This window comes from Echiichthys vipera (assembly GCF_963691815.1).
Source record: "Echiichthys vipera genome assembly, chromosome: 8".
NCBI classification, from domain to species: Eukaryota; Metazoa; Chordata; class Actinopteri; order Perciformes; family Trachinidae; genus Echiichthys; species Echiichthys vipera.
Genome location: NC_139833.1, coordinates 21,039,155 through 21,063,078, shown reverse-complemented (window position 1 = coordinate 21,063,078; position 23,924 = coordinate 21,039,155). Strand labels below are relative to the sequence as shown.

Genomic DNA, 23,924 nt, shown 5'->3' with positions numbered 1-23,924 from the left:
AAAAAGCCAGATAGCCAGTACAGTACATGACTGTGTAAACACCAAGCCCAAACCACAGCAATTTCCTGGGTCATTCAATATGGAAGTGCCAAAAATTGCAGTTGCAGACGTATCTCCCTCCCTCCAACATCACATCAATGCCCTTTTTTGGTACAGTAAGAGGAAATGAGGCGTAGCCAAAGTCTGACAAGATGGCGACTCCCGTAGGCGAGTACGATTGGATCAAGTTGAGAGAACGGAGAATACAGTCTATGGTAAACACACAGCTTGACAACAGCATTAGTCCCGCCATGGATGCTAATGGGCTCATCATGGCACTCATTGGATGAATTCTTTTTTCAACTGAGAAACCACAGTTTCATGTCACAATGCCAAACAAATCAGTCAACTCGGTAGAGCTGGTAGATTCAAATGTCTGACAGACATAACCATCTCTAGAGTGAAAATCTATGAACATAATCCACGTAAAAATAATTTATGACAATTACATATGAATATCAAAGAAGACAAATGTGAGCAATACTACCACAAGAGAAGCTTTTGAAAGTTTCTGAAGGCAATAAACCAATATGGAACCAGTGAATCCAGCGAACAAAGATAGCAGCCTCCTGAGCTGACATCAAATGTAATAACAGCATTACACAGTATTCGCTCTGTGTGCATGTCTCAGTTCTACCTGGAAAAAAAGTATGTTGATGTTTTGACACATTGGCCTGTGAGTCTGTCAAACGCTGAAACCACCGTTTCATAATGCAGCCAGTTGATTAGGAAGCCAAGAGAGACTCTTTGTTGGCAGAACTGACAGAAACAACTGGAGAGTGAAAGTAAATGACAAACTCTGATGGCAATCCATCTGGCAAGAAAATGCCTTTTTCCATCATTATTGTCTTTAACAGTTCTTCGCTGTAGATCTGCCCTGATGTTATTACGAGCAGATTTATGGCAATGTCCAGAAGTGAACGTTACTTTGAGAATTAAAATTTTCTAACAGAAATGTGAATATGTACAGTTTTTTTTTTAGGTCAGATGGTTGGAGCAGAAATGAGACCATGGTGGATAAGTTGTAGGACTGCGAACACACCATCTTATTAGCAAGAAAGACACACGTAGTTCTCTCAATGAACAAACTTCTTACTTTCAGTCAACCTATTTATGATTTAAACATATATAAATTCACATGGGACATTAATATTTTTTCACTGCTTACAGTATGTCTCTGTTTTTTAATATCTGTACATATACAGTGAAGATCAAATTTAGAGAACAAAGTTTTAATGCTTAATTTATTCTGAAATGCTGTTTGGGGGGGGGCAGAATTTGATAGAATATCCGTTTTGGCTATGCCACTGCGTACTAGCATTATGTAACCCTCCTTCGGCAACATGCAATTGTCTCCAAATCAGCTGCAATTTTCATACAAGACAATGTCACCTGTCACTCTGCAAAACAGGTTAGTTCCTTGAAGCTAAGAATATTGAAACAATAAAATAGCCAGCCCTGAGTCCAGATATAAACCCATAGAGAATCTCTGGAAAATCCTTAGTGACAAAGAAATGTTTAATAAACCCACTACAGTTACAGAGACTGCAAGAAGAATGGACCAAGATCAAACCAGAGCAGTGTGAGAAACTAGTGATGTCCTGTGGGCGCAGATGTGCTGAAGTCATTAAAGCAAGGGCTTCACACTTCCTGTTCATTTTTGAATCCTATAGCCCGAATAAAACACTGTTTAAATCTCTTCTTCTGACACAATGGTTAATGTTCTCTAATTTTGCTCACTGCTTTTTTCCCTAAATAAAGTGTTTTTGTTGAAATGCCTTGGTTATATAAAAAAAACATGCTAGTAAAGCAGTTGTAAAGCAGGAGTGGATATTTCGGAAACGGTATTTCAGAATAAATCAAGTATTAATACTTTGTTCTCTTATTTTGATCTCCACTGTATATCTCTCTTCCTGTTTCAGATTCAAACTAAAAACCTGTCATTTTAAAACAGTTAAAGAAATAAGTTCCACACATGTATTTACGTTTTTTTTTTTTTTAAATCTAGTCTCTTCATTGTAATTACTGGAGGATGGTTAGGGGCGGATAAAGATAAGGCAATTGTTTTCAGAGTAATTATGTTTCTCTGATGTTTCTCATTAACAGACAGTACGCAAGGAACACTGATGTAACAGAACGATTTAGCACTTTAACAGTAGTAGACGACTGTGGTTCATGCGGAGGAATTTCTTCTGCTTTCTCTGCAGACAATGACACAGCCGAAAAGAAAAAGAAAAAGTCAGACACATCTCAGAATGTGATATTCAAGGAGGAAGGGGAATTCTCTCCACCTCTTCCAGCAGTGAGCAGCTGAATCCAGTGCTCAGATCACGCATAGATTTAGAGGCTGCAGGAAAAAAAAAAGTTAAGTCCTCCCTCCGCACTGAGATTGGACTTGGGAGTCCCTGAGCGATGATTCGAATCATCGACTTTTAGGGTGCAGACCTACAAATGACCGACATCAATATGGGAAACTTGGACAGACTACAAACTACAAACCAAGGTAAACCCATTTCCTGTTTGCAAAGCCAGAGTGAGTCAATGACACCCCAAGAGCAGACACTGAATTAGTTTCAGTCAAAGCTTTTGGATTGGACAGTGTGTATTCAGTTCAGTACAGCCTTTGCTTAGGCTTGGCAAGACACAGTTAAATAATTTGTAGAGATTCTTCAGAACAAAAGTGGGAAGAGCTGAGGAAGGTTCATGACACTTCCTTTAGCTAATGGCCCTCCCCCCTTTACTTTAAAACACATCCAAGCAACTTCAAACCAACTTACTGCAATGCACACAAGTACCCACGCGCACACACGCATACACACACACACACACACACACACACACACACACACACACACACACACACACACACACACACACACACACACACACACACACACACACACACACACACACACACACACACACAACACACACACACACACACACACACACACACACACACACACACACACACACACACACACACACACACACACACACACACACACACACACACTAGCCAGGATCCTTTTGATACAACAAGCCTACGTAGTATTTCTTTATGACAGTATCTAAATGTTTTTTGACCTTGACTTGCCAAGTTGGGATACAAAGCGTTGTTGTTTACATGCAGGGAAAATTGCATTATTACAGTTTTTCATGTCAGTTTGAATACACAAACTATCCAAACTAATTAGTCAAAAGACACAACAAGGTCTTTGCAAAATACTTTATGAGTGAGGTTTGATCCATGAATACAATTGGTAGTGTGTACTCAAAAAGATGAATGTCTTTTGTCTATAACGCTCAAACACACACACACATCAGAGAGGAGATGAGTCTACGAGCCAGCTGTTAATGAAAGGTTTTGTAAACAACCCACCCTGACATAAAAGCCAGCTGATTACTACTCTGGAACAAAGCAGCGATGGACTAATGCCCACACAAACACACACACACACACACGGACGCACACACACACACACACACATACACACACACAGCTGAGAGGCAGAGAAAAGAGAAGCAATGACACGTTACAGAGCAGCAAACATAAAAGAGCAGTGACACATTATGATCATCACTATAGTACATAAAGCTGCATACACACACACACACAGTAAATTCACACATTCTATTGAAGCAGAGCAGGATATTATCATAATCTCCTACAGGTACAAAGCAGAACACCAATCAAGGTCACCTCTGCTGCAGTGAATGGTGAGTGGGTCTGAAGGAAATCCAGATTTTAATCTACTGAGTTGAGGAGAAACACAGTGTGTGTGCGTGTTTGTCTTTGAGAGAGAGAGTCTTTACAGCTTTTCTTTTGTTGTTATTTTTAAAAGTTAGTTTCAGTCTTGGCAAAATGTGAATGCTTCACACATCTTCAGCCCGGCAGCACAGAAGATCTGAACAATCACCACAGTTTCAAGATCAGTGTCAGCAATTCAGTATATGATCAAATGACTCCCCTTCTGTTCCTGAGTTATGTCGTTAAATAACGGACAGAAAGATTATGATGTCTCAGTGAAGTTGACCTTTGCCTTTTTGCGATATAAAATTTCATCACTGCATCATTTTATCCTATCAGACATTTGTGTGAAATGTTGTCATAATTAATGTAGAAATTCTTCAGTTATGTCAAAAGAAATTGTGTTTTGTGATGTCCCAGTGACCTTTGACCTCCAAAATCTAATCAGTTCACCCTTGACTCCAAGTGGACATTTTTTGCCAAATTTAAAGAAATTCCCTCCAGCAGTTCCTGAGATATTGCATTCATAAAAATGGAACGGATGGATGGACGGACAGACGGGCAACACGAAAACAGCGATGAGGAGGAATAAAAATGTCTACCTTTATAAACCACAAGTCGATGGGAGCTGAAAACAAACACAGTGAAATTCCCATCTCCGGTAAAACAACAAGGCCTACTCATAAATTCTTCATAAAAATGTTTTTTTAGTTTTTTAATGTTGCTCGGCTTGTAAAAATGCCATTGTGCAGTGACAGTACAGTATTTTCCAGAAAGAAAAAGGCTGTGATGTAATGAAGCTAAGCCTTTTTTTCTGTTCTTACATATAATTATAGAAACAGAACATGATAATCACTCATTATTTATTGTGAATCAAATACTTTTCCACAGCTCCGTATGCAGCAGTGATAAGAACACTTTAAGCATTCCCAGAGATTGAAGTCAATATGAAATTTGCTTTGATTTACTATCGAGGTGTTTTCATCTCCTCCAAAGAGCCAATTCATTATGTATTCAAGGATGCAAAGTGTCTATAAATAAGCTTTATAACATTTTTAATTGCTCAGTGATGCGCTTTATCTCTCTCTCTCTCTCTCTCTCTCTCCCCCTCCCTCCATGTGTATGTGTGTGTGTGTGTGTGTGTGTGTGTGTGTGTGTGTGTGTGTGCGTGTGTGTGTGTGTGTGTGTGTGTGTGTGTGTGTGTGTGTGTGTGTGTGTGTGTCCCTCTCTTGCTCCATCAGCAAATATGAAGTGCACATATAGCAAGAGTGAAATTTTACTGTGCAAATATTAATAAAAAGGGTTATAGTCCATAAAAATGATGACATGTTATACAGTAAACTTGAGGATGGACTTCATATCAGTATTCAATCATATTCAATAAAAGCAATTAGGGCTGCAACAATAATCAATAATAGACTATAAAAATATGGCACGGAATTTCACCATCGATTCGTTGGGTCTATGTTGTGATGCACGACACGTGCTGTGGCAAGGCAATGGACAGAAAAACTTTTGGCTGTTTTCTCTCCGTTTTGCGAAGGATCAATGAAGCCGGGCCCCTGATCAATTTATTTTCAAGCTAACCCTTGCTAAATTATGTATCACAAAAACAATGTGGGAGAAACAGCGGGTATTTCTCTCCATTACATTTGTTTTTCAAATTTGAAACTGAACCTGTAATCTGACGCTGGAGTACAACATAACGTTATGGAGTTTTCGGTTATTTCATGCCGTTAGTCTGAGACAGTCTAAAGGGAATCCTTTATTTCTTCACATCAGAGACTTGAGCAATATCCGATCAAATATATATTAGTCACTAGGGGTGTGATGAGTCCCTTAGCTCACACGACGAGATGATACACGATACTGAGTTCACAAGAACGAGATGAGATTTTTAACTTTCAGCATTTTCTTGATTTTGATTTAAGCAGAGAGCTGTGGTGATGCTGCAAGTATCTTTGCATAGTGCTTATGTTAGCCGTGGTGAAGCCTACGGTACTCACGCCAGTAAAGCACACACCCGCGTTTTCTCCCTATATGTGTTCAAAACCTATTAACCTTATACTGACTCAGTCTGTGTGTGTCACCTGCTGCCGGCTGCCTCACTCACTCGCTGGGCGGAGAAACAAAGTTAATGAATCAGTTAAATACTGGTGATTTCTTCCCATGGAGCTGACATGAAAACTATTTTGGTTAAGTAAATGTCTGTCAGTATAACCAGCTTAACTTTTCTCTCATACACACAGAAAATCATATATCATACAGCCAGTTAAAATATAGCCAAAGAGTCCCTGCTGAGCATGAGGTTATGGTAAAAAATGTCAACAGCGGATAAAATAAAGACATTCCTTTCTTCTCTCACTTTTCAGTAGAGGCTGAAATATTAGGCATTTAAATCTGGAATCATTCATGGTCCCAAGCGAAAGAACATCTTGGTTTCAGTAACAGACAGAAACACAGACAGAGCTCAAATTAACAGACACAAGTAAACACAGTGGGTCACTCATCGCCTTAACATCAGCAGTCCCAGTCACCTCACTCTGCGTGTGTTCAAGAGTTTCCACTGTGAATCAGTCACCGCTGAAGCAGAGATGGTTTTGGCATCTTTACTCTCACTTGTTGGGTAAGTAGACCACCAGGCAGAGGTCTGTCTGGGTGGATATTGCTTTAAAAGGTGGATTTTGCTGTTAACCGGTTGCACACAAACTCTGCATGGGGGCAGACAACACCAATGGCTGTTTTTCCTTCCTCCAAACATCACTATGGCAACTGACTGGAAGACTCTTTAAGCAGAGAATTAATATTATTTATACGTTCATTTGAGCGCAAGATTTTTGTATATGGCCTTCTCTCCTGGATACGGTGTTGTGTGCGTTTGTCCTACCTCCAGAGATCTCGTTGGCATCCTCAGGAGGTACAACTGACTCAGTCAGCCTCTCAGGTTCGGTCTTGTCTTCTCTGTCACTCTCTCCTCTTTCAGCTGCAGCAGATCAACACATTCATCACAAGTTAGTTACAAAAACAGCTCTTCTCTATCTGGGTCTACATACTAATACTGATAAGGAAAGGATATGGATTGACACATAGAGATTACAATAGAGAGGAGAGGAGAGGAGGAAGATAAATCAGTCCAATTCTTTACTAATTCATGAAATTTAAGCCGGCCTACACGGGTTTTCAGCGTCTAAAACAGATTTATTATCTCTGAGACTGAACACAGTGGAGAAGAAATGAGAGAATATTTGTTCATTATTATAACGGGATATTTACCCTCGGAAACGTACGTGCTGCTCATGGTAAGCTGTGGCACTTGTGCGTGGAATGTCAAATACATGGCATTACTGAAATTTAAGTCCAACTTTCTTTGTGAAATGACGCCACGCCTCTCCACCATGAATCATTGTTGCTAGTTTCCGACAGCATATAGGCATGAGTTTGAGGTTGTTATATTACTGACAGAAAAACATGCATCTATAAAAGCAATTGCTGAGCTTCGTGGCGTATGAATCTAATATATCAGACAATTTGGAACCAGTTCTTGATTCCCATCCCTAGTGAAGACCATGAGTGTGTACAGTACAGTAGAAGAGTATACAACAGGAGAAAAGAAGAGAGTATTTGGGAGCTGAACACTGCAGTACAGCAGTAGAATAGAAGTCACCTTTGTGTGTGCCCTGAAGTGGTCTGCTTTGCTCTCTGCCACTGACACTGATGACACTGACACTGTAGTCCTTAGAGGGGCTGTAGTCTGTTATCAGCACCTTTGTGTCAGATTTAGGTATTATGATCTCCCTCTGCTGACCACCTGCAGAGAGAGGCAGAGAGAGGCAGAAGAGGCGTGTTTTTACATTTCTTGTTGATATATTCAGTTGCTGCTTGGAAGAAAATATTAGTATTCTCATGACGAGCGAACCAATATAAGGTTAATTTAGCAGGAGATTCTGAAAGCAAACATTACGTTCAAGGTCAAAATGTTTTATAGTGGATTTGTTTGTGTGCATGTCTTTGTGAGCAGCATATCTTCACAGAAATGCTGAAATGACAACAAAGGGTGTTTTTTTTGGGAGGGGGGGGGGGGTCCGACATACAAGTAAATACAAGAAGAAGGTCCTGGACAAGTGAATATTTCTGACTACAGCCAAGCTCTTCTTGTATATCCATTCAAATCAGCTAATTCAATTCAAATAATTATCTTCAAAACATATATCACCTGCTTAGTCTTCTTGATGGAAACACAGGCCTTATTATTTTTAAATACTTTGTGAGTGAATCCCCTCACTTCCATCTCAGGCTGAAAGCCACAACTGATGTGTGAGGTGTTAAAATGTAAAGAAACAGTCTAGTCTAGCAAAACCTGTACTGATGGCAAAATACTGCAGTCAGTGTGTCAGGTCAAGAAATTGTTAACACAATAAACTCTCCATAAATCCACAATACCCTTTATATACATATATTTATGTTTGTGTAAGGATTAAACAAATGAGATACAGTATGTTAATTAGTGATCTTCAGAGGTGAACTTTGGGCGGATAAAGGCCTCAGTGTTTAGGAGTCCAGGCCCTGGCTCCATGTGCACAGACATGAGAGTGGCATTGGTCTTTTCACCAAACTGATAAGAAAACACAGACACTTAGCTATCAAAATGTTGAATTGTCCCTTTATTAGTTGAAAGTCTTACAATATTGCTTTCCAAAGTCTTAATTTCAATTAGGATTCATTTTGATCAGATCTGTTTCCATGATATCGAAAATAGCTTGCACTTTATGGTTTGACTATTGAGTCAAAACGTGTGGAAACCCCATTTAACTAAGCATCTCCACATATTAATTTTAGAAGTTGAGTTTTAGAAGATAATGGCAAACAACTGATACTTGACTGCATCATTTGAAACCAGATGAGAGCAGACAGCTCTAAGAACAGACCTCTTAGCCAAAATTTCATCAAAGCATTTTTAAAGTGCTGTGAAATTTGATTAAACTTACTCGCACTCCCGGGTTCCATAGATAGCCAGTCGTTACAATGCTGCTAGTGCACGCTGTCCTTGTTGTTACAATATCTTGGAGGTGCATGGCTCTGAGCTTAGAACATCTGAGCACTGATGCCCAGGCCGCAATTGCTCAATATCACCTACCGCACTTCGCTGACCACAAAAAGCATGAAACAGGTCTTACAATGATCAGTCTTTCTTTAACTCTTTACAAAGTCAAACTTGAATAATATGTCATGAGCTTTGCCAGCTTTACATTTAAAATGTGACATGTTTATGAGCATAATCTTCCAAAGCATCCCTCCAGTAGTCAATCAGTCTGTCTTACTGAATGTACAGTGGTGGGACAAAATCTCTTCTCCTATGCCAGAATGACAAACTAGCTTAGCCAGACCACACTCCACTTCAACCGTAGCATTTACAGGTAGGTTAGCATCACCATGCTAGCAGCTGGAAAATGACCCTAAAAGCAGCCGTTGCCTGCTGGTCCTCATTCCTCAACGGAGGTGGAGCGGTCAAGCAAACATAGATTTACCGAAACAACTTGTTAGTTCTCCTGCTTGAAGTTTTTTGTCTTTAAAATAAAAGAATAGTCAACTTTTTGACACACTTCTAATGAAGTGATAAATAAATCTCATCTTTGTGTCCCTTGTTGAAGTTTGTTTCTGAGTGTGGTATGGGCTCATTGATGCCCCCTAAGCCAATTTTCACCAACTCTCGAGTAGGGAGTTTTATCGCCCTTCGGCCTCTGGGAGCAGTGATGAGTCTGTTGCATTATGGCACAACGAAGTGAGGCAAAGAAGACGCCGCACTAGAAACTTACTTGAACAAGCAACACAAAAGTAAGGTTTATCCTTTCTTAAAAAAAAGTGTTATCAAACTGTATTTTTGGTTTTACAAGAGAAAAATTTTTAAGGATGAGGTCTAGCTGGTTGGTTTGGCAAATGTGTGTCTGGTTAACCACCCCTACTCCGTTAAAGAGCGCTGCACTGTCTTGAACGGGGAAATTGCTGCAATTGCTTCATTTGATATTAAAAGTCCTGCCCAACTGATGTTATACAGCTGTTTTTGATTCTTCCGAAGGCCTTAACAAGAAGTACTTCAGTTTTATTGTTCTGGATGCATCCATAATTAACACTTTACTTGAGCAACTGTCAAATGTTGAATGAGCCTTTTACCTATCATGGCATGAAAACTTGTTACACGAAGTTAGTAATGTGTGTGAATGTCAGGAGTCGATCTAAAGTATACAACAATTATGGTAAACATATTTTTAATGGTGAACTACACTGCATGGCATGGACTGTGCAAAGCAACATCAATGTGTCCCCTGTACTGCTGCAGCAATACAAACTATTTTAAACTTCAGAGATAACAGCGGCTTTCTACAACACTTACCTCCAAATGCTTTACACCTTCCAAAACCAAAATTATTCCTCTAATTGGTTGCAGCAGCAATGTAACAATAAGTTGCAGTAAAAGCTGAACTTTTTTCTTCTGGGTTAGGCTTTATCACTGCTGAGATTTGAGAGAGTAAATATAGACATCTGGCACTGATAAATACCCAAATATGCAAGTACACACAGACACAACCCACAAGATTTGAATTTCCAAAATTTTGGCAGACTATTGAACAGACTTCCAAATAAGTGCTTATTTTAGATGAATTCATGCACTATCATAGAATAGAGAATAAAGTCAGTGAACAGGGAAGCACAGGCTCATGTTTAACACATTTTGACGCAGTAAGACTGGGTTACCTTATCCACACAGGTACAAGGTGATAACAGGAGAAACTCTGAAAGCGAACAGTGTTTTAAAGAATGTAAGCACTGAGGAAAAAAACCCAGCTAGCCCTCATTTGCTTCGAACTAAACCCCAACCTTATCCAGTTGCACTTGAGCTGAGAAAAAAGGATTTCATGTGTAGTCCAGAGGTTAGCTGAAAGATCCTTTTGTGATGTTAACCGGTGTATTATTCTCACACAAAAGGACTTCAGCCAGTGTTAACAAGCTTAACCACCTGATCAGGACACAGGACAGGTATTTGTGTCCTCATCTTCCTTATTATCAAAGGCTTAATTAACCACATAGTGTGAGGACACTGTGAAAGACTGCTGAATGCCAGTGAGCTACCGCTGAACTCCTCCCTGAGAGGAAGTGCCCATAAATTTCCCTTTTTGTTCTCTATTCAGCTGTCAGAGGCAGCAAGAAATTGTCAGACAAGGCGTTTCTCGCAAAGGGTTGTTTGCGAGGAACAAGTTTTATGATGCAGAGTGCTTATTCAGTCCTACTTATTCATTTTTACAATGGCTGCAAAGGAATCATATGCAGTGTTCAGCACAGAATTAATACCAACAAAAGGAGATGTATGGTCTTGAAGGTAGGTGCACCATGGTTGCATACATCCATTGTAATTAGGGTGATTACTGGCTGCACTGTGCATGTCCAGAAAGAGACGAGGTCATACAATGTGTCAGTTTTGTCAACTGCTGACAAAAACAGGATGTCAGTCATCAATAACGCCCACAACTCCATACAAGTACACATACTTCAAAAGAGTTTAATGCTGAATAATGGACTACTATGGCTGAGCTCCATCAAAACTCAGTGGATATGTTTTTATCACTGCCATTTTCAAATCTGCTGACAGGCTCCAGATACGCAGCATAAACATCCCTTTGTCTCAAACTTGGCAGAGGTGCAGCTCAAACTTTGAGTCTTGCACATCGCTCAGAGTTTGATCCTTTCAAAGAGCTTTGATAAGAAGAAAATTACATAAGCCATCCTGACAGACAGACAGAAAAACCAAGTCATAATGGGATCCTAATTTAAAAGTTAAGTCCAACATCAGTAGCATGGAAGTTTTTTCTCTAAGTGTGTGTGTGGGTGTGTGTGCACACAGCAGAATGATCCTACCTGGTGTGCTGTTGTAGAGGAATAGATAGCTGTCAAAGTCCCCTTTGGGCTCCTTCCACGAAACAAGGAGCTTGTCCGAGCTCAGCACTTTGAAACGGAGCCTCCTGGGAGTTGGAACTGAAAAACAATTAACCACATTTAAATTAATCTTCAACAGAGCTGATTTGAAATGATTATGTTGATGGATAAAAAATGGTATTAATCAAAAAGTGCCCAGCCACCAGTCAACATGTGTCAGTAAATAAATACTAAAAATACCAAAAGATTCACAAATCACAAGAAGTCAAAGAGGAAATGAAAAAAAAATGAATAAATGGATGGACACAAGGGCAGAGAGAGGGCTGAGAGAATTTCTGTATCCGTGAGAGCAACACATAAAGCAGGTCAACATACAGCTCAGCTTTGGCTCCAAAGAGCATGAAAAGGGTTTAAAGAGGCAGATTTAGAAGAAACTATTTCTAGTCAAATTCTCTTTGTAAGATACATTCAAGGAGAGGTAATGGGAGGAGTGAGGATTTATATTTCATTTCAAATAAAGCAAGCAGAAGAGAATTTGGCTGTTTTTAATCTACAGACAGAGAGACAGTCAACTGAAGAAAAGAACAGACAGCAGTGTTAGTATCATAGTATTATCAAATACTACAGATTCACCTCAGATGAAAACAGTCGCTGACATAACCTATATGTCTGTGACACATATCACCATTTCCCTGTTTTGCTATATTGTCCTATGTTAGTTTACAAACAAACCACTGATTTTAAATATGTATTTCTATAAAGTTTCTATGACTGTCATCCACAGATGTGATGACTTCTGATGTCAGGTCACTTAACCTGTCAGCACTCTTTCAAACATGTCATGGAGCAGGTGACCCTTTATAAGCAGGTGATGTCACACACCGACAGTACTACCTTTTGTTTTGAAACGCATACGTTTTGCCGCGCCTGGTGTCTGCACCACTCTGGAGTCCCTAAAACTGATTGGGGATTGCGTTTTAGTCTGAGGGGGCGGAAACAGAGACTTTTAAAAATGATGATGCAGACGCCGACATTCGATTTCTCATTGGCTCTTATCCGTCATGATGAGTCCTCCCCCTCCCTTTGCCCCGCCCCTATCACATTATCCTTTTTTTTAAAAAGAAGCAAACCTGACTACCAATTGGCTAATTAAGAGATAATGAATCTCAGCCTTTTCTGAACTGTTATGGCTGCTGCTGTTGTGCAGTTCAATTCTGCATTTTATAATGTTACTACTGCCTATATGCACAATAATATCCAGCGGCGTTAATATTTATCAGAGCTAAAACGTTTGTGAGGACGGAAAACGAAAAGCATAGTGGTGTGGATGTAGCCTCAGGCTGATATATTGATTTTCTTTCGACTTTTTTAATGAACTAAATAGGTTTAAAATAAATTGCAGTTGCTTTGTAATCATTTAGAGCTCCATATATGCTCATAAAAGTATAGTATTTCTGTGTTGAATGGAGCAATAACATGCATTAATATTTGTACTTTGAGATGAATTTCCTTTTGCTTATTTACCAAAAAAATAAAGAAGCAGAGTATAACCTCTGACTGTTCTGTGTCTGGGGGGAATAACAGTACTGAGCTACAATTTAAAAAGCTGAATAATACCTTTAAGCATTGATAAACCCTGAAGGACATCAACCGCTGACCTTATTAATGGGTGACATGTAATGAATGTTTGTAGAGTGCAGACATGTGCAGACTGTACATCAGCCACTACGAAGAAACTGTGCAGATAAAGAATGGCTGATAAGATGTTGACAAACCTGAGGAGGACCGTGCAGGATTTTCACTCGCTGATGAGAATAGACCGCCATCATTCTCAATGGAAAATCCAATCAGGCCATTATAGCAGAGCACAGCATTATTGTTATTTTAAAGCAGAAAAGCTAGAAATTCCTGTTTGAGTTGGTCCATTTAACACCCAGTGTGTTAGCTGACTGACAACATTTATTTTTATGTTCGTCTAAAGAAAGGTTTGGCAGAAGACGGGTGGTCAAGATTTTAAACTTTTTCTGTAACGTAAAATCAATTACCAATGTCCAGAGAAAAGGTAATGATGATCCAAAAATATAACTTACAGTAAAGGGACACTTTAGATATTATGCAGTGTGTTTGTATGAGGTACTTATACAGGGTCAGGGCATTACCTACAGTAGAGGACGGTTAGCACACCGCCAGTTTGGAAAGAAATCAATATCAGTTTAAGTGCACGCTATATTTAGAATATTTTCACAGCTTTACCATGCTGTCAGACAGCCCTGTTTGAGTTCACACAGGGGGAAATCTGTTCTGTGCTCTCTTCAAAACCACCAGACTGCATTGGCAAAAAATAATAAAATAATTTTACACCACAGAACATGCGAGTTGCTGGTCTACAGCTGCCTCGATCGGTTCACTGACTAACAGATCGAGGCAGTGGGAGATCAACGATTCCCATGTTCTGCAAAATAAACTTTTTGTCAATAATCTGGTAGCTTTGACGAGAGCTTTACTTCTGTCTGATGGCAAGATAAACTGTGAAAATATTCTAAATATAGCGTACACTTAAACTGATACATATATTTTAAGGTGTCTAAAATATGTTTGGCTGTTGCCCCCCCTCCACAGCAGTATGTGTCTTCCTGCCTGCTTCCTCAAACTGAGGGTGTGCTGTCCACCATCTACTGAAACGCTGCATGATTATAGATAAGTTCCTCATACAACCACGCTTCAAAAAGTCCAAACTAAACCTTTAAATCTCAACTGTTAAAGAAGGCAATATAACAAGTCCAGTCCCAAGTTGTCAAACAACTTCTCAAACTTTCATCACCAGATCTTCTGATGCAATTTGATGCTTTTGCACACAAGACACGGTGCAGCACGTCACAGTTTCACATTTTTCTCACTCCTTTTCTTAGGTAATCACACAGCAACACCTATCAAATACTCAAAATGCATAGGATGAAACGGTATAATTACACCACACAATGCGGATCTATGAATAATTTAAGTCTGTGATAGAGCTGCTGGATTACTACTCTGGTATCATTCACTGTGTGCTTGATGGTAGTGAATTGAGTGGGCCGACAGGGTGCTAATAACCAGTTTTGCTTTGCATGTCAATGAACACACATGCACACACACTGCATTATAATTTTTTTAAACATATGTAAAAAATGAATGAACCAACTGACCCTCTTTTATTCTGCCAATGCAGGTCAAGGTCTGTGAGTTGGAGGCTATTCCAGTGACGGCAACTACGTATGATTAATGAATATGGACATAATAGCTCTGATGGCTGCGGATGCTGACAGAACATGAGGGTCTCTGTTATAAATTACCCTTCGCAAACCGCCACGTCTGTTCTTGTTTACCACCATACAGCCATAAATATCATCCAAAAGCTCAACAGTTCACACTCTCTCTGAATCTAAGTGCCCAGATGCTTTAGTGAAACACATTAGACATCAGATACTATATGTGAATATTGCATATAGAACCTGCAGATGGCTTAAACTCTTGACCCTAAACATACAGAGCATAAAATCACGTATAGCTCAATATATCACACAAACCAGAGCCATTTATCTGACAGAGTCACTGCTGGACTCAGCGAGCCCCCTGTAGCTCCTGGCATACGCTTTTTGCCAGGTTGTTAATGCAAGTCCAACCATTTGGCAGAACTTTGGCGACAACTGCTTGGCAACGCAATTTAGCTCCAGTAAATAGTCTGAGTCACCGAAGCCTCGATGAAAAAAAAAAGAAATACAAACCCCCAGCGAAAGAAACTTCTAGAAATCCCTATATTAAAAACACATCGTTTAAAAAAGGGTGGTATGAACTCTAATCTCTGACTCTGTGGGGAGTTTGAACTGGAGGCCCAGTGTGAACGGGAATTATCTGGGTTAGAGACTCTTCCCAGGATTAGCAGCAGGGATTCCTGCTAGATGAGTAAATGCTTCACTTGTCCTCCACCTCCTCCACCTCCTCCATCCCTCCCTGTCTCTGTTTCAACATCTTCTGCAAGATTTCTCTTCCCATCTCCTGATTTGGCTGCTCTATGTGGGCTTCTTTTCCTCCTGCTACCCTGGCTAAATATCCCTTCCCTTCTTCCTCCTCACTTTTCCTTCATTCTCCTCGTTCTTGGCTCACCATTCTCTCCAGTCAACTTCTATTCATATGTCTATTTGCTCTGTTTGGCATTATGTCTTTCCTTTGTCTCCTCTGAGCTTTCTGGCTTCTCAGTGTCTCTTTGTTTTTTCAGAGCAGGTCGCCTCTTTCCCATCTTCTCTAACTCTATCTCCCTTCTCTCTGTCCTCTCATTTCCATCATCTCTCTTCTCCTCCAAATGTCTTAATTGTGTCTTTGTACCCTCTTCTTTTCTTTCCCCTCTCTCTTACACTTCCATAACTCACTGTTTTCCTCTCCAGATTAACCGTTACTGACTCCACAGTGAGTATTCAGGCTACAGTAGCTTCTCTAATACGCATGATTTATGGGTGACAACTGCTGGCGTGTACTGTCACCACAAGATAGCTCCTGTACTGTAATTGAGGGAGATGGGGGGAGGTGTGTATGAGGGTGTGCATGAGTGTGTGTTCAGTGCCCAACCAGCGCTGCAGCAAGCGTCGTTTGATGAGGCCGGCGTCTCGTCGGAACAAGAACCACTCTGCTCACTGAGATAGTACTTAACCCAAATCCACTCTGGCTTTTTTCTTTTTTATCTCCTCTGCTGCTCTCATGGAACACTCTACTCTTTTATCACATTGCCTCCTCTCATCCTTGGGTTTAAACTCTCTCCTCCTCCTCCTCTTCCCTTTTCTTCTGCTCCTATGCACCCCTCCATTCCTTTAGTGGCTTTACACTTTTCTCTGTTTCATTGCTTTACCTGTAAGTGATGCCTTTTTCCCTCAACTCTTATCTCCCTGGTGCATTGTGTATGCAGTGCGTGTGCGTGTGTGTGTGTGTGTGGGTGTGCATGTGTGTGTGTGTGTGTGTGTGTGTGTGTGTGTGTGTGTGTGTGTGTGTGTGTGTGTGTGTGTGTATGTGCGTGTGTGTGTACGTGTGTGTGCACAGTGTGTGTGTGCACAGTGTGTGTGCGTGTTTGTGTGTGCGTGTGCCTGTGCGTGTGTGTGTGTGCACAGTGTGTGTGTGTGTACATGTGTGTGTCTGTGTGTGTGTGCGTGTGTGTGTATGTGCGTGTGTGTGTACGTGTGCGTGTGTGTGCACAGTGTGTGTGTGTGCAAAGTGTGTGTGCGTGTTTGTGTGTGCGTGTGCGTGTGCCTGTGTGTGTGTGCACAGTGTGTGTGTGTGTACGTGTGTGCGTCTGTGTGTGTGTGTGTGTGGTTGTGTGTGTGTGTGTGTGTGTGTGTGCACATTGTGTTTGCGTGTGCGTGTGTGTGTGCACAGTGTGTGTGTGTGTGTGTGTGTTTGTGTGTGTGTGTGTCGGTGTGTGTGTGAACTCTCTGTCTGGGACTGGTTGAATATTAGGAGTCTGGTGATGGAAGCCATAATATTGCCATAATATCTGCAACCAACGGTGAAAAACTATAAAACACTGAACTATGTGAACTCTTATAGAGTCTGCTATTCTAATAGAAAACATTTAACATACACTGACATAGAGCAAGTGTTGCATTCAGTTCCATCATGGGATCATTTAAAGGATATTTTATTACAGCTATCTTATTTTGTAGTTTTGGTCATTAACCAAATGAAATACAATATTAACATTGTAGACTTTGGTTTTCGGTGACAACATTACCTTAATAAAATCTCCTGGAGCTATAACTGCATTTTAAACAAGCCCCCAGGCTGCTTTTTTGAGAATAAAAACGACTGCAAACAGAAAGGTAGTTTTGCTGTGCAATATTAGATTATTAAAAAAGCAGACATGTTTGGTGTGATCACTTTCCATTTTACCTAAAAATAAATTGTTTAAAAACTGCATTAATCAATAGCTTTATAACAAATCTGAATCACATCTCTAATTGGGAGTCATTCTCAACAGACTCTGCAGGCCCTTCAACGCTATGTTGCTTTTTTAGATTATTTCAGCTCATTGTCTTGGTTTACATCTGCATAGTTGTGGTTCATCCTCACTGCAGCAGCAGACTGTTGTTTTCAGCTAAACAGCTTGAAACAACTCAAGGTACTCTACCTGCCCAGCAGCGAACAGCAGGCAGACGAAGTTAGAGACTAGCTGGTGAACCCAGTGGAGCATTTAGCAGCTAAAGAGAGAAATATTTCCCTCAGGAGTTGGTAGAGACCAAAAACAGAGTGAATATTGGGCTTACATTCATCATGTGGAGACAAACATGACTCTAAATGAGAGCTAACAGTGTTCGCCGCATCATCTTCACAGTGATCAAATGTCAGTGTTTGGTTCACAGCTTTTCTCTGCTGCACCTAAGTGTCTAATAAAACAGTTACTGCAGGTCTGATATAATCTTTTTCATCTGACTGTCTGATTGACTTTGTTGTAGCGATGTCACTGTGTTACCAGATTTCAGCAATTACTTAACAATAAGTAATTTAGTAAGATAAGTATATAAAATAATTCATTTAAAAAAAAATTTTTCATAACCAATAGAAATGATGGCCAGAAATACAAAAATATTCAGCAAAATAATCACTCCTGCACGTTTTCTTTGTTATTTCAAGAGAGCTGAGACCCAAGCAGCCAATTCACAACCTTGTACAACAACAATATCTGCCTAAACATGAGCCACTTCAGGCTCCGTGCGTTGTTCCACTCTGTGATTTTAGGATGCTCCAAAACACTCTGATCCCATTTCATGCTTTTGAGACTGAAAATACTTCACCTGACATTATTCCTACCTGCACCGTGGTACCCACACTGTGTCATTTGGCATATATATTGAGTGTAGAGTGAACTGGAGGGATTTTATTATGCATTGTTCCTCAGTTCATGCCAGAGCCTCATATTTCCCAAAAATCATCATCAGCTTGTGGTACCATGATTATTTACAGTCACAATAACAACGTCTCAGAGCTCTATTTAGTCCAAAGTGGCTGGTAATTACAATGGTTTGGCTAATTTAATATTTTTTATCTTGTTCCATCTCATCCTCTCTTTTGTTTGTGGATCAATTATTTTTCATCATTGGCTTCTCTCCCTGTTCATTAGAACGGAAACTATTGGCCAACATTTTCATTCATACTGATTCACCAAAACTGCCCTCTCACCACACACACACACATACACACACACACACACACACATACACACACACACACACACACACACACACACACACACACAACCTTGTAAATGTATTCTAAAGCACACAACTTGTGATGTTTGCTGTGTCGGCCAATCAACTATAGGTAGCACACTTCACCATTAGGCACCTTTGCTTTATCTATTCTGCTTTTGTCACTGCTGCATTAGAAACATTGAAACCAGAAACGCAAAGCTCAGGGTCACTCTGTGCAACCTCTTAAGAGTGAACAGAGAACAGCATTTACATTTCCCTTTTCAATACTTTTCAAGGCCAGAGAATAAAAACAATCGACTGTTCTGCACGCTTGTCAATGTCTGCATTAAGAAAAGCATTCAAGCCGTTCCCACAGGAAGTGTAACTAAAGCTTCACATGCAGCTGATTGTATAAACACAAGCACAATAAAGTTGCATATGCAAAGATCATTTGTAGGAAACATAATGCTGCAGAGAATATGACTTTTTTTTAGCAAGGGTTGGGTCCGTCTGTCTGTCTGTCTGACTTTTCATGATATATCTTGACAATTATTTGGTGGACTGCAATGACATTTACTGCAGACATTCAAAGATCTTGGATAAATTCTAACGACTTTTTTTGATCAGTGGACCTTTCCTCTGGCACCACCATCAGGTCAAAATTTCAATTTTTCCAACACCTCTGTTTGTGAACTAATGATAATACATGAAAAATTTAATTTGTTTCCCCACAATATCTGCTCCCAATGCAAGATTCACATATTTATGTCTAGGGAAACTCAAAGCAATTGGTTAATATTAAGAAAAGATAATTGTCGTAAATATTGAAAAAGTGATTGGTGACATTGAAGCACGATAGTTGGATGCATTGACTTCCATCCCACAACGTATTTAACGAAGCAATTAATATACGAACATATTTTGTAGTAGACAGTGTTGCAAACTATCAACTAACTATATGTCTAAAAGAAAAAAGGCATGGGCAACAGTGATGATGTTTTGGATCAGGATGAAATCATGCAACAATCAAGTGATAGCCTTGGATTTAAATTATCTCAAATACAGCTTGTTGGGATTTCATCATTTGCTACATTAGTGATGTCTTGCAGAGAAAACCCTTCCTGAAGTGACCCACAGTTTAGTAGTGGGAGTTCCTGACGATAGCCAGACATTTGTGTTGTATATACAAACATCCGCCATGGGTAGAACACACACTAATCTTCAAGCTTAAATCCCCTCTGACCAGATGTTGCAGTTTACAGGGACAGACCAAAATGAATGGCTATCTCATGCTCCCTAATGAAGGGACTGAGAAGGCTCACATATTGCTCTGTTGGGATACACTGGGATCAAATCCCAGCCTCATTTATGCAATCACACTTCTGTCTCACCTCTCTGTAAAAAAAATAAAAACTTGACCTACAGATCTTGGAAATTGGAATAAAATGCTGAGAGAGAAAAGAAGAAGGGAGGGAAACCGAGACGACAATAATAATGGAAGGGAAACAGAGCGAGAAGGATGAAGGGAGAGAAGACAGAAGAAAGATGAGGAGAACTAAATGAGAAAAGACAGAAAAAATAGAAAAAACCCTATCTTTCATTTTAAATAATCGGCTCTTTAGTTAGGACGTCCACTGGTAAATGAACACAGAGCAGACACACACAGTTCATATGTGGAGTAGTGATCATGAACAACTACAGAGAAAGAAAATAAATCTTAGGTTGATTTATATGTTTAGTGTTCCTTTAAACAAGGCATGCCACTTCTCTGCTCCTCTGACTCCACATCCTGGAAGGAATGTGAGCTACACCCACACACACACACACACACATACACACACACACACAGACACCCCCCCACACACACACACACACACACACACACACACACACACACACACACCCCCACACACCCCCACACCCACACACACACACACACACACACACACACACACACACACACACACACAGCATGGTCAGTTAAATGTTTGAGTATCCTTTGGGGTCATTTTGATCTCTGTCCAGATAACTACAGCAGGTCTAACCCTATGCACTTCATAGGCTGCCAATTGCAAACAAACGCGGTCATGAACTCTCTCTCTCTCACACACACACACACACACACACACACACACACACACACACACACACACACACACACACACACACACACACACACACACACACACACACACACACACACACACACACACACACTGAAATCATAAGATTCAGAAAAGAGCTCTTGGATCGGTTTATTGGAATAATCTGAATTTCAATCTCAAAGCATCCTACAGCTGCAGTTGGGATAATAACATCTATTACTCCTGATCCATCGATAATAAAGGATCACAGCTCTGAAGCTGAGTTACTGTATTAACAGATCAGAGAGGAGCAGTGTCAGAAAATCTGCGTCCCATTCAGAAACACACATCTGTTGCATTTTAACATATGATATGCTAATAATGCCACATAGTGACAAGTTAGCATACAGTTCAACTGGAACCTAAATCTGTGCTTCTTGTTTGGAGAAACACAGAAATACAGCACATAAAAAGGTGAGACTTGAGTTTGATTGAATCAGGTTTGCTGAGGTGAGTTTATATATCCCGCAGCTCTTTGTGCAGCAGATCATCACAGCATGAAGCGCACCATTACAACATGTTTATTGAAGCCCCTGTGAAGCGTGGCAGCATCGGCAGCCAGGTTAAAGTGCTGCCAATGCTGCCAGGGTGAAATGGCACAATGATATGGAGGTGATGTTATCGTGAGCTGGATGTAATCTGATTGGACTGAGCCTGCACATCAAGCAGAGAGACGGCGGAGGGAGGAGAAGACAGAAAGCTCAGGTGAGAGAAGGGAAAAGGATTTGGAGTAGGAGGAGGGCAGAGGGGTGAGGGGAGGAAGGGAACAGAAGGGGAGAGGTTGGATGGTGAATGTGGGACGTGGATGGAGATCTCCAAGCAAAGAAAAGTTGTTGGGAAAAGGGGGAATGGGAGTTCCCTTGGAAGGCAGGGGAAGAGAGGAGGAGGGGATAGATGTGGGATGGGAGGACAGAGAGAGGTACTCACCTTGACCCTGTGCCTTGGAGGGGAAATGGGAAACTAGGGCCAGTAACACCACCAGAGCCCACAAGCACCATCTAATCTGGCCTGTTGACAACATCCTAACAACCAGCAGTCCAGACCTGCATGGAGAGAGGGAGGATTGTGTTGAGAAAATGCAAAACAAAGAGGGGAAATGCAGAAACACCATGATGCCATCCAGCTGCAGAAAGGCTCTGTGTGTCAAGAAGAGATACCTTGCCCACACAGTCCTAGAGTGCTGCTCTGGAATCAGTTAACTCCTGTCTAATATCCCCTTTGATACAATTACAGAGCAGTAATTTAACGGTCTAGACTGACCACAGAGCAGCGGTCGAGCCTCACGCCCACATAAAGCAGGAAACAGTGGAGGACTTTGTTTGGAGGGAAGAGAGGAGAAGAAATGAACAAAGGAGCTGACAGGAAAAAAAAGATGGAGGACAGACAGACAGGGAGAGAGCAGTTTGATTGACAGTCCAGTGAAAGGAACATTTCATGAGAGCCATTGCCCAACAGCTCCTCTCCTCTTCTCCCAATCTCATCACATCCTTTCACCCCTCACTTTTTCATTCTCTGCTCCCTCTCCCTCCTCTGGAGTCTTCCACTCATTATCACACACCGGATGATGGACACACACGCAGACAGACTTATAATTTCTCTCCTCCGGAAAAACACACCCGCTGACAGACAGATGAATAAAACAGCGTGTGCAACAAAAGTTGTCTTGAATCCTTCTCTGATGTGGAGGTAGCCGCGGTCAGAAGGCCAGAAATATGACAGTGCACATTGATAAGCACAGCCTCGGGAAATGAAGAGGGAAATGGGAAACACACAAATGAGAGTTAATCTAATTTAATAGGGATAAGACAGCCCCACGGTGAGGTTGTATTTAACATGTATCTCTCTTTACTCTCGATGTGATGAAACATACACACTGCAGCTAAATCTATATCACAGTGAGTCAGAAAGTTTCTCTTGACTTCTGTTTCCAGTCCAGAGGACAACTTTGCAGCTAATTGGTTAATGAAAACCAGGGTCAAGGCGTCGCCTTTATTAAATAAGCAGTCTCTATTTTGAATGTGCATGCTTCTTAAAGGCTATTTGTGGTTTACAGTTTGCAGACAAATACACTTAATCGCTGCAACCGTAGACGACTATCGCGCGCACTTGTTTTATTCTGGAAAACTCTCTTAAGCCACATAAAATCATATTTTTCCCATGTGCCTGTAAACTGCACGAGTTTGATCTCCAACATTTATCTCAGTGATAATTTCAAAGTGCAGCTGACTGCTTCACATTAAGTTTCTCAGTCAGATTTGGGTCAAAATATCAGATTTATTCAAATGAAGTCGTTGCGTTCAAACACACCGCACACCTGAGACCAACTCACACACGCGCGCGCACAATGAATGAAACCGCCTTTACCTCCAGTCATCAATTCAAAGCGTCCTTTTATCCCCAAAGGAAATCCTCTGAATACCAAAGACTGCTGGGTTCGCTTTTTCTTCTTACTATTTCTCTCCCTCTTTCTTTCTTTCTCTCACTCCTTCTCTCCGGATACAATTCGGTCAGTCCGGGGTGGGTGTTTCTCTCCTCGTTATTCAGCCATCCCTCCCTCCAGCTATTCCTCCCTGTCCCAACCCTTTCCTTCGGTTCATCTCAGAGGGAGAGAGAGGGAGAGAGAGAGAGAGAGAGAGAGAGAGAGAGAGAGAGAGAGAGAGAGAGAGAGATAGAGAGAGAGAGAGAGCCGCTGCGCAAAAGCCTCCGCCGCCCACCTGCGGGTTTCAATCCGGCTTCAGACCCTCTCTTTATGGGCTCTTTTGTGCTCTATGATCACGACGGGACTTATCGTGGGCACATTTCCGGAATCAAAGGCTTTAAAGGAGCCACCTGGTCTTTGCTGCGACTCAGTTT

General features: G+C 40.9%; 1 protein-coding gene across 1 annotated transcript in view; it reads right to left on the bottom strand.

Annotated features, from left to right (window-relative positions):
• Positions 1-23,571, bottom strand: part of LOC310950197 (collagen alpha-1(XIV) chain-like) — a 135,133-nt gene extending 111,562 nt beyond the window's left edge. Inside the window, exons 1-5 of the mRNA XM_083917875.1 lie at positions 23,436-23,571; positions 21,999-22,114; positions 11,699-11,815; positions 7,455-7,598; positions 6,678-6,773 (exon numbers count right to left, since the gene is read on the bottom strand). Coding sequence (XP_083774001.1) covers positions 6,678-6,773; positions 7,455-7,598; positions 11,699-11,815; positions 21,999-22,092 — 451 coding nt within the window. The 5' untranslated portion in view covers positions 22,093-22,114; positions 23,436-23,571. The remainder of the gene's footprint in view (positions 1-6,677; positions 6,774-7,454; positions 7,599-11,698; positions 11,816-21,998; positions 22,115-23,435) is intronic.
• Between the last annotated feature and the right edge of the window lie 353 nt (positions 23,572-23,924).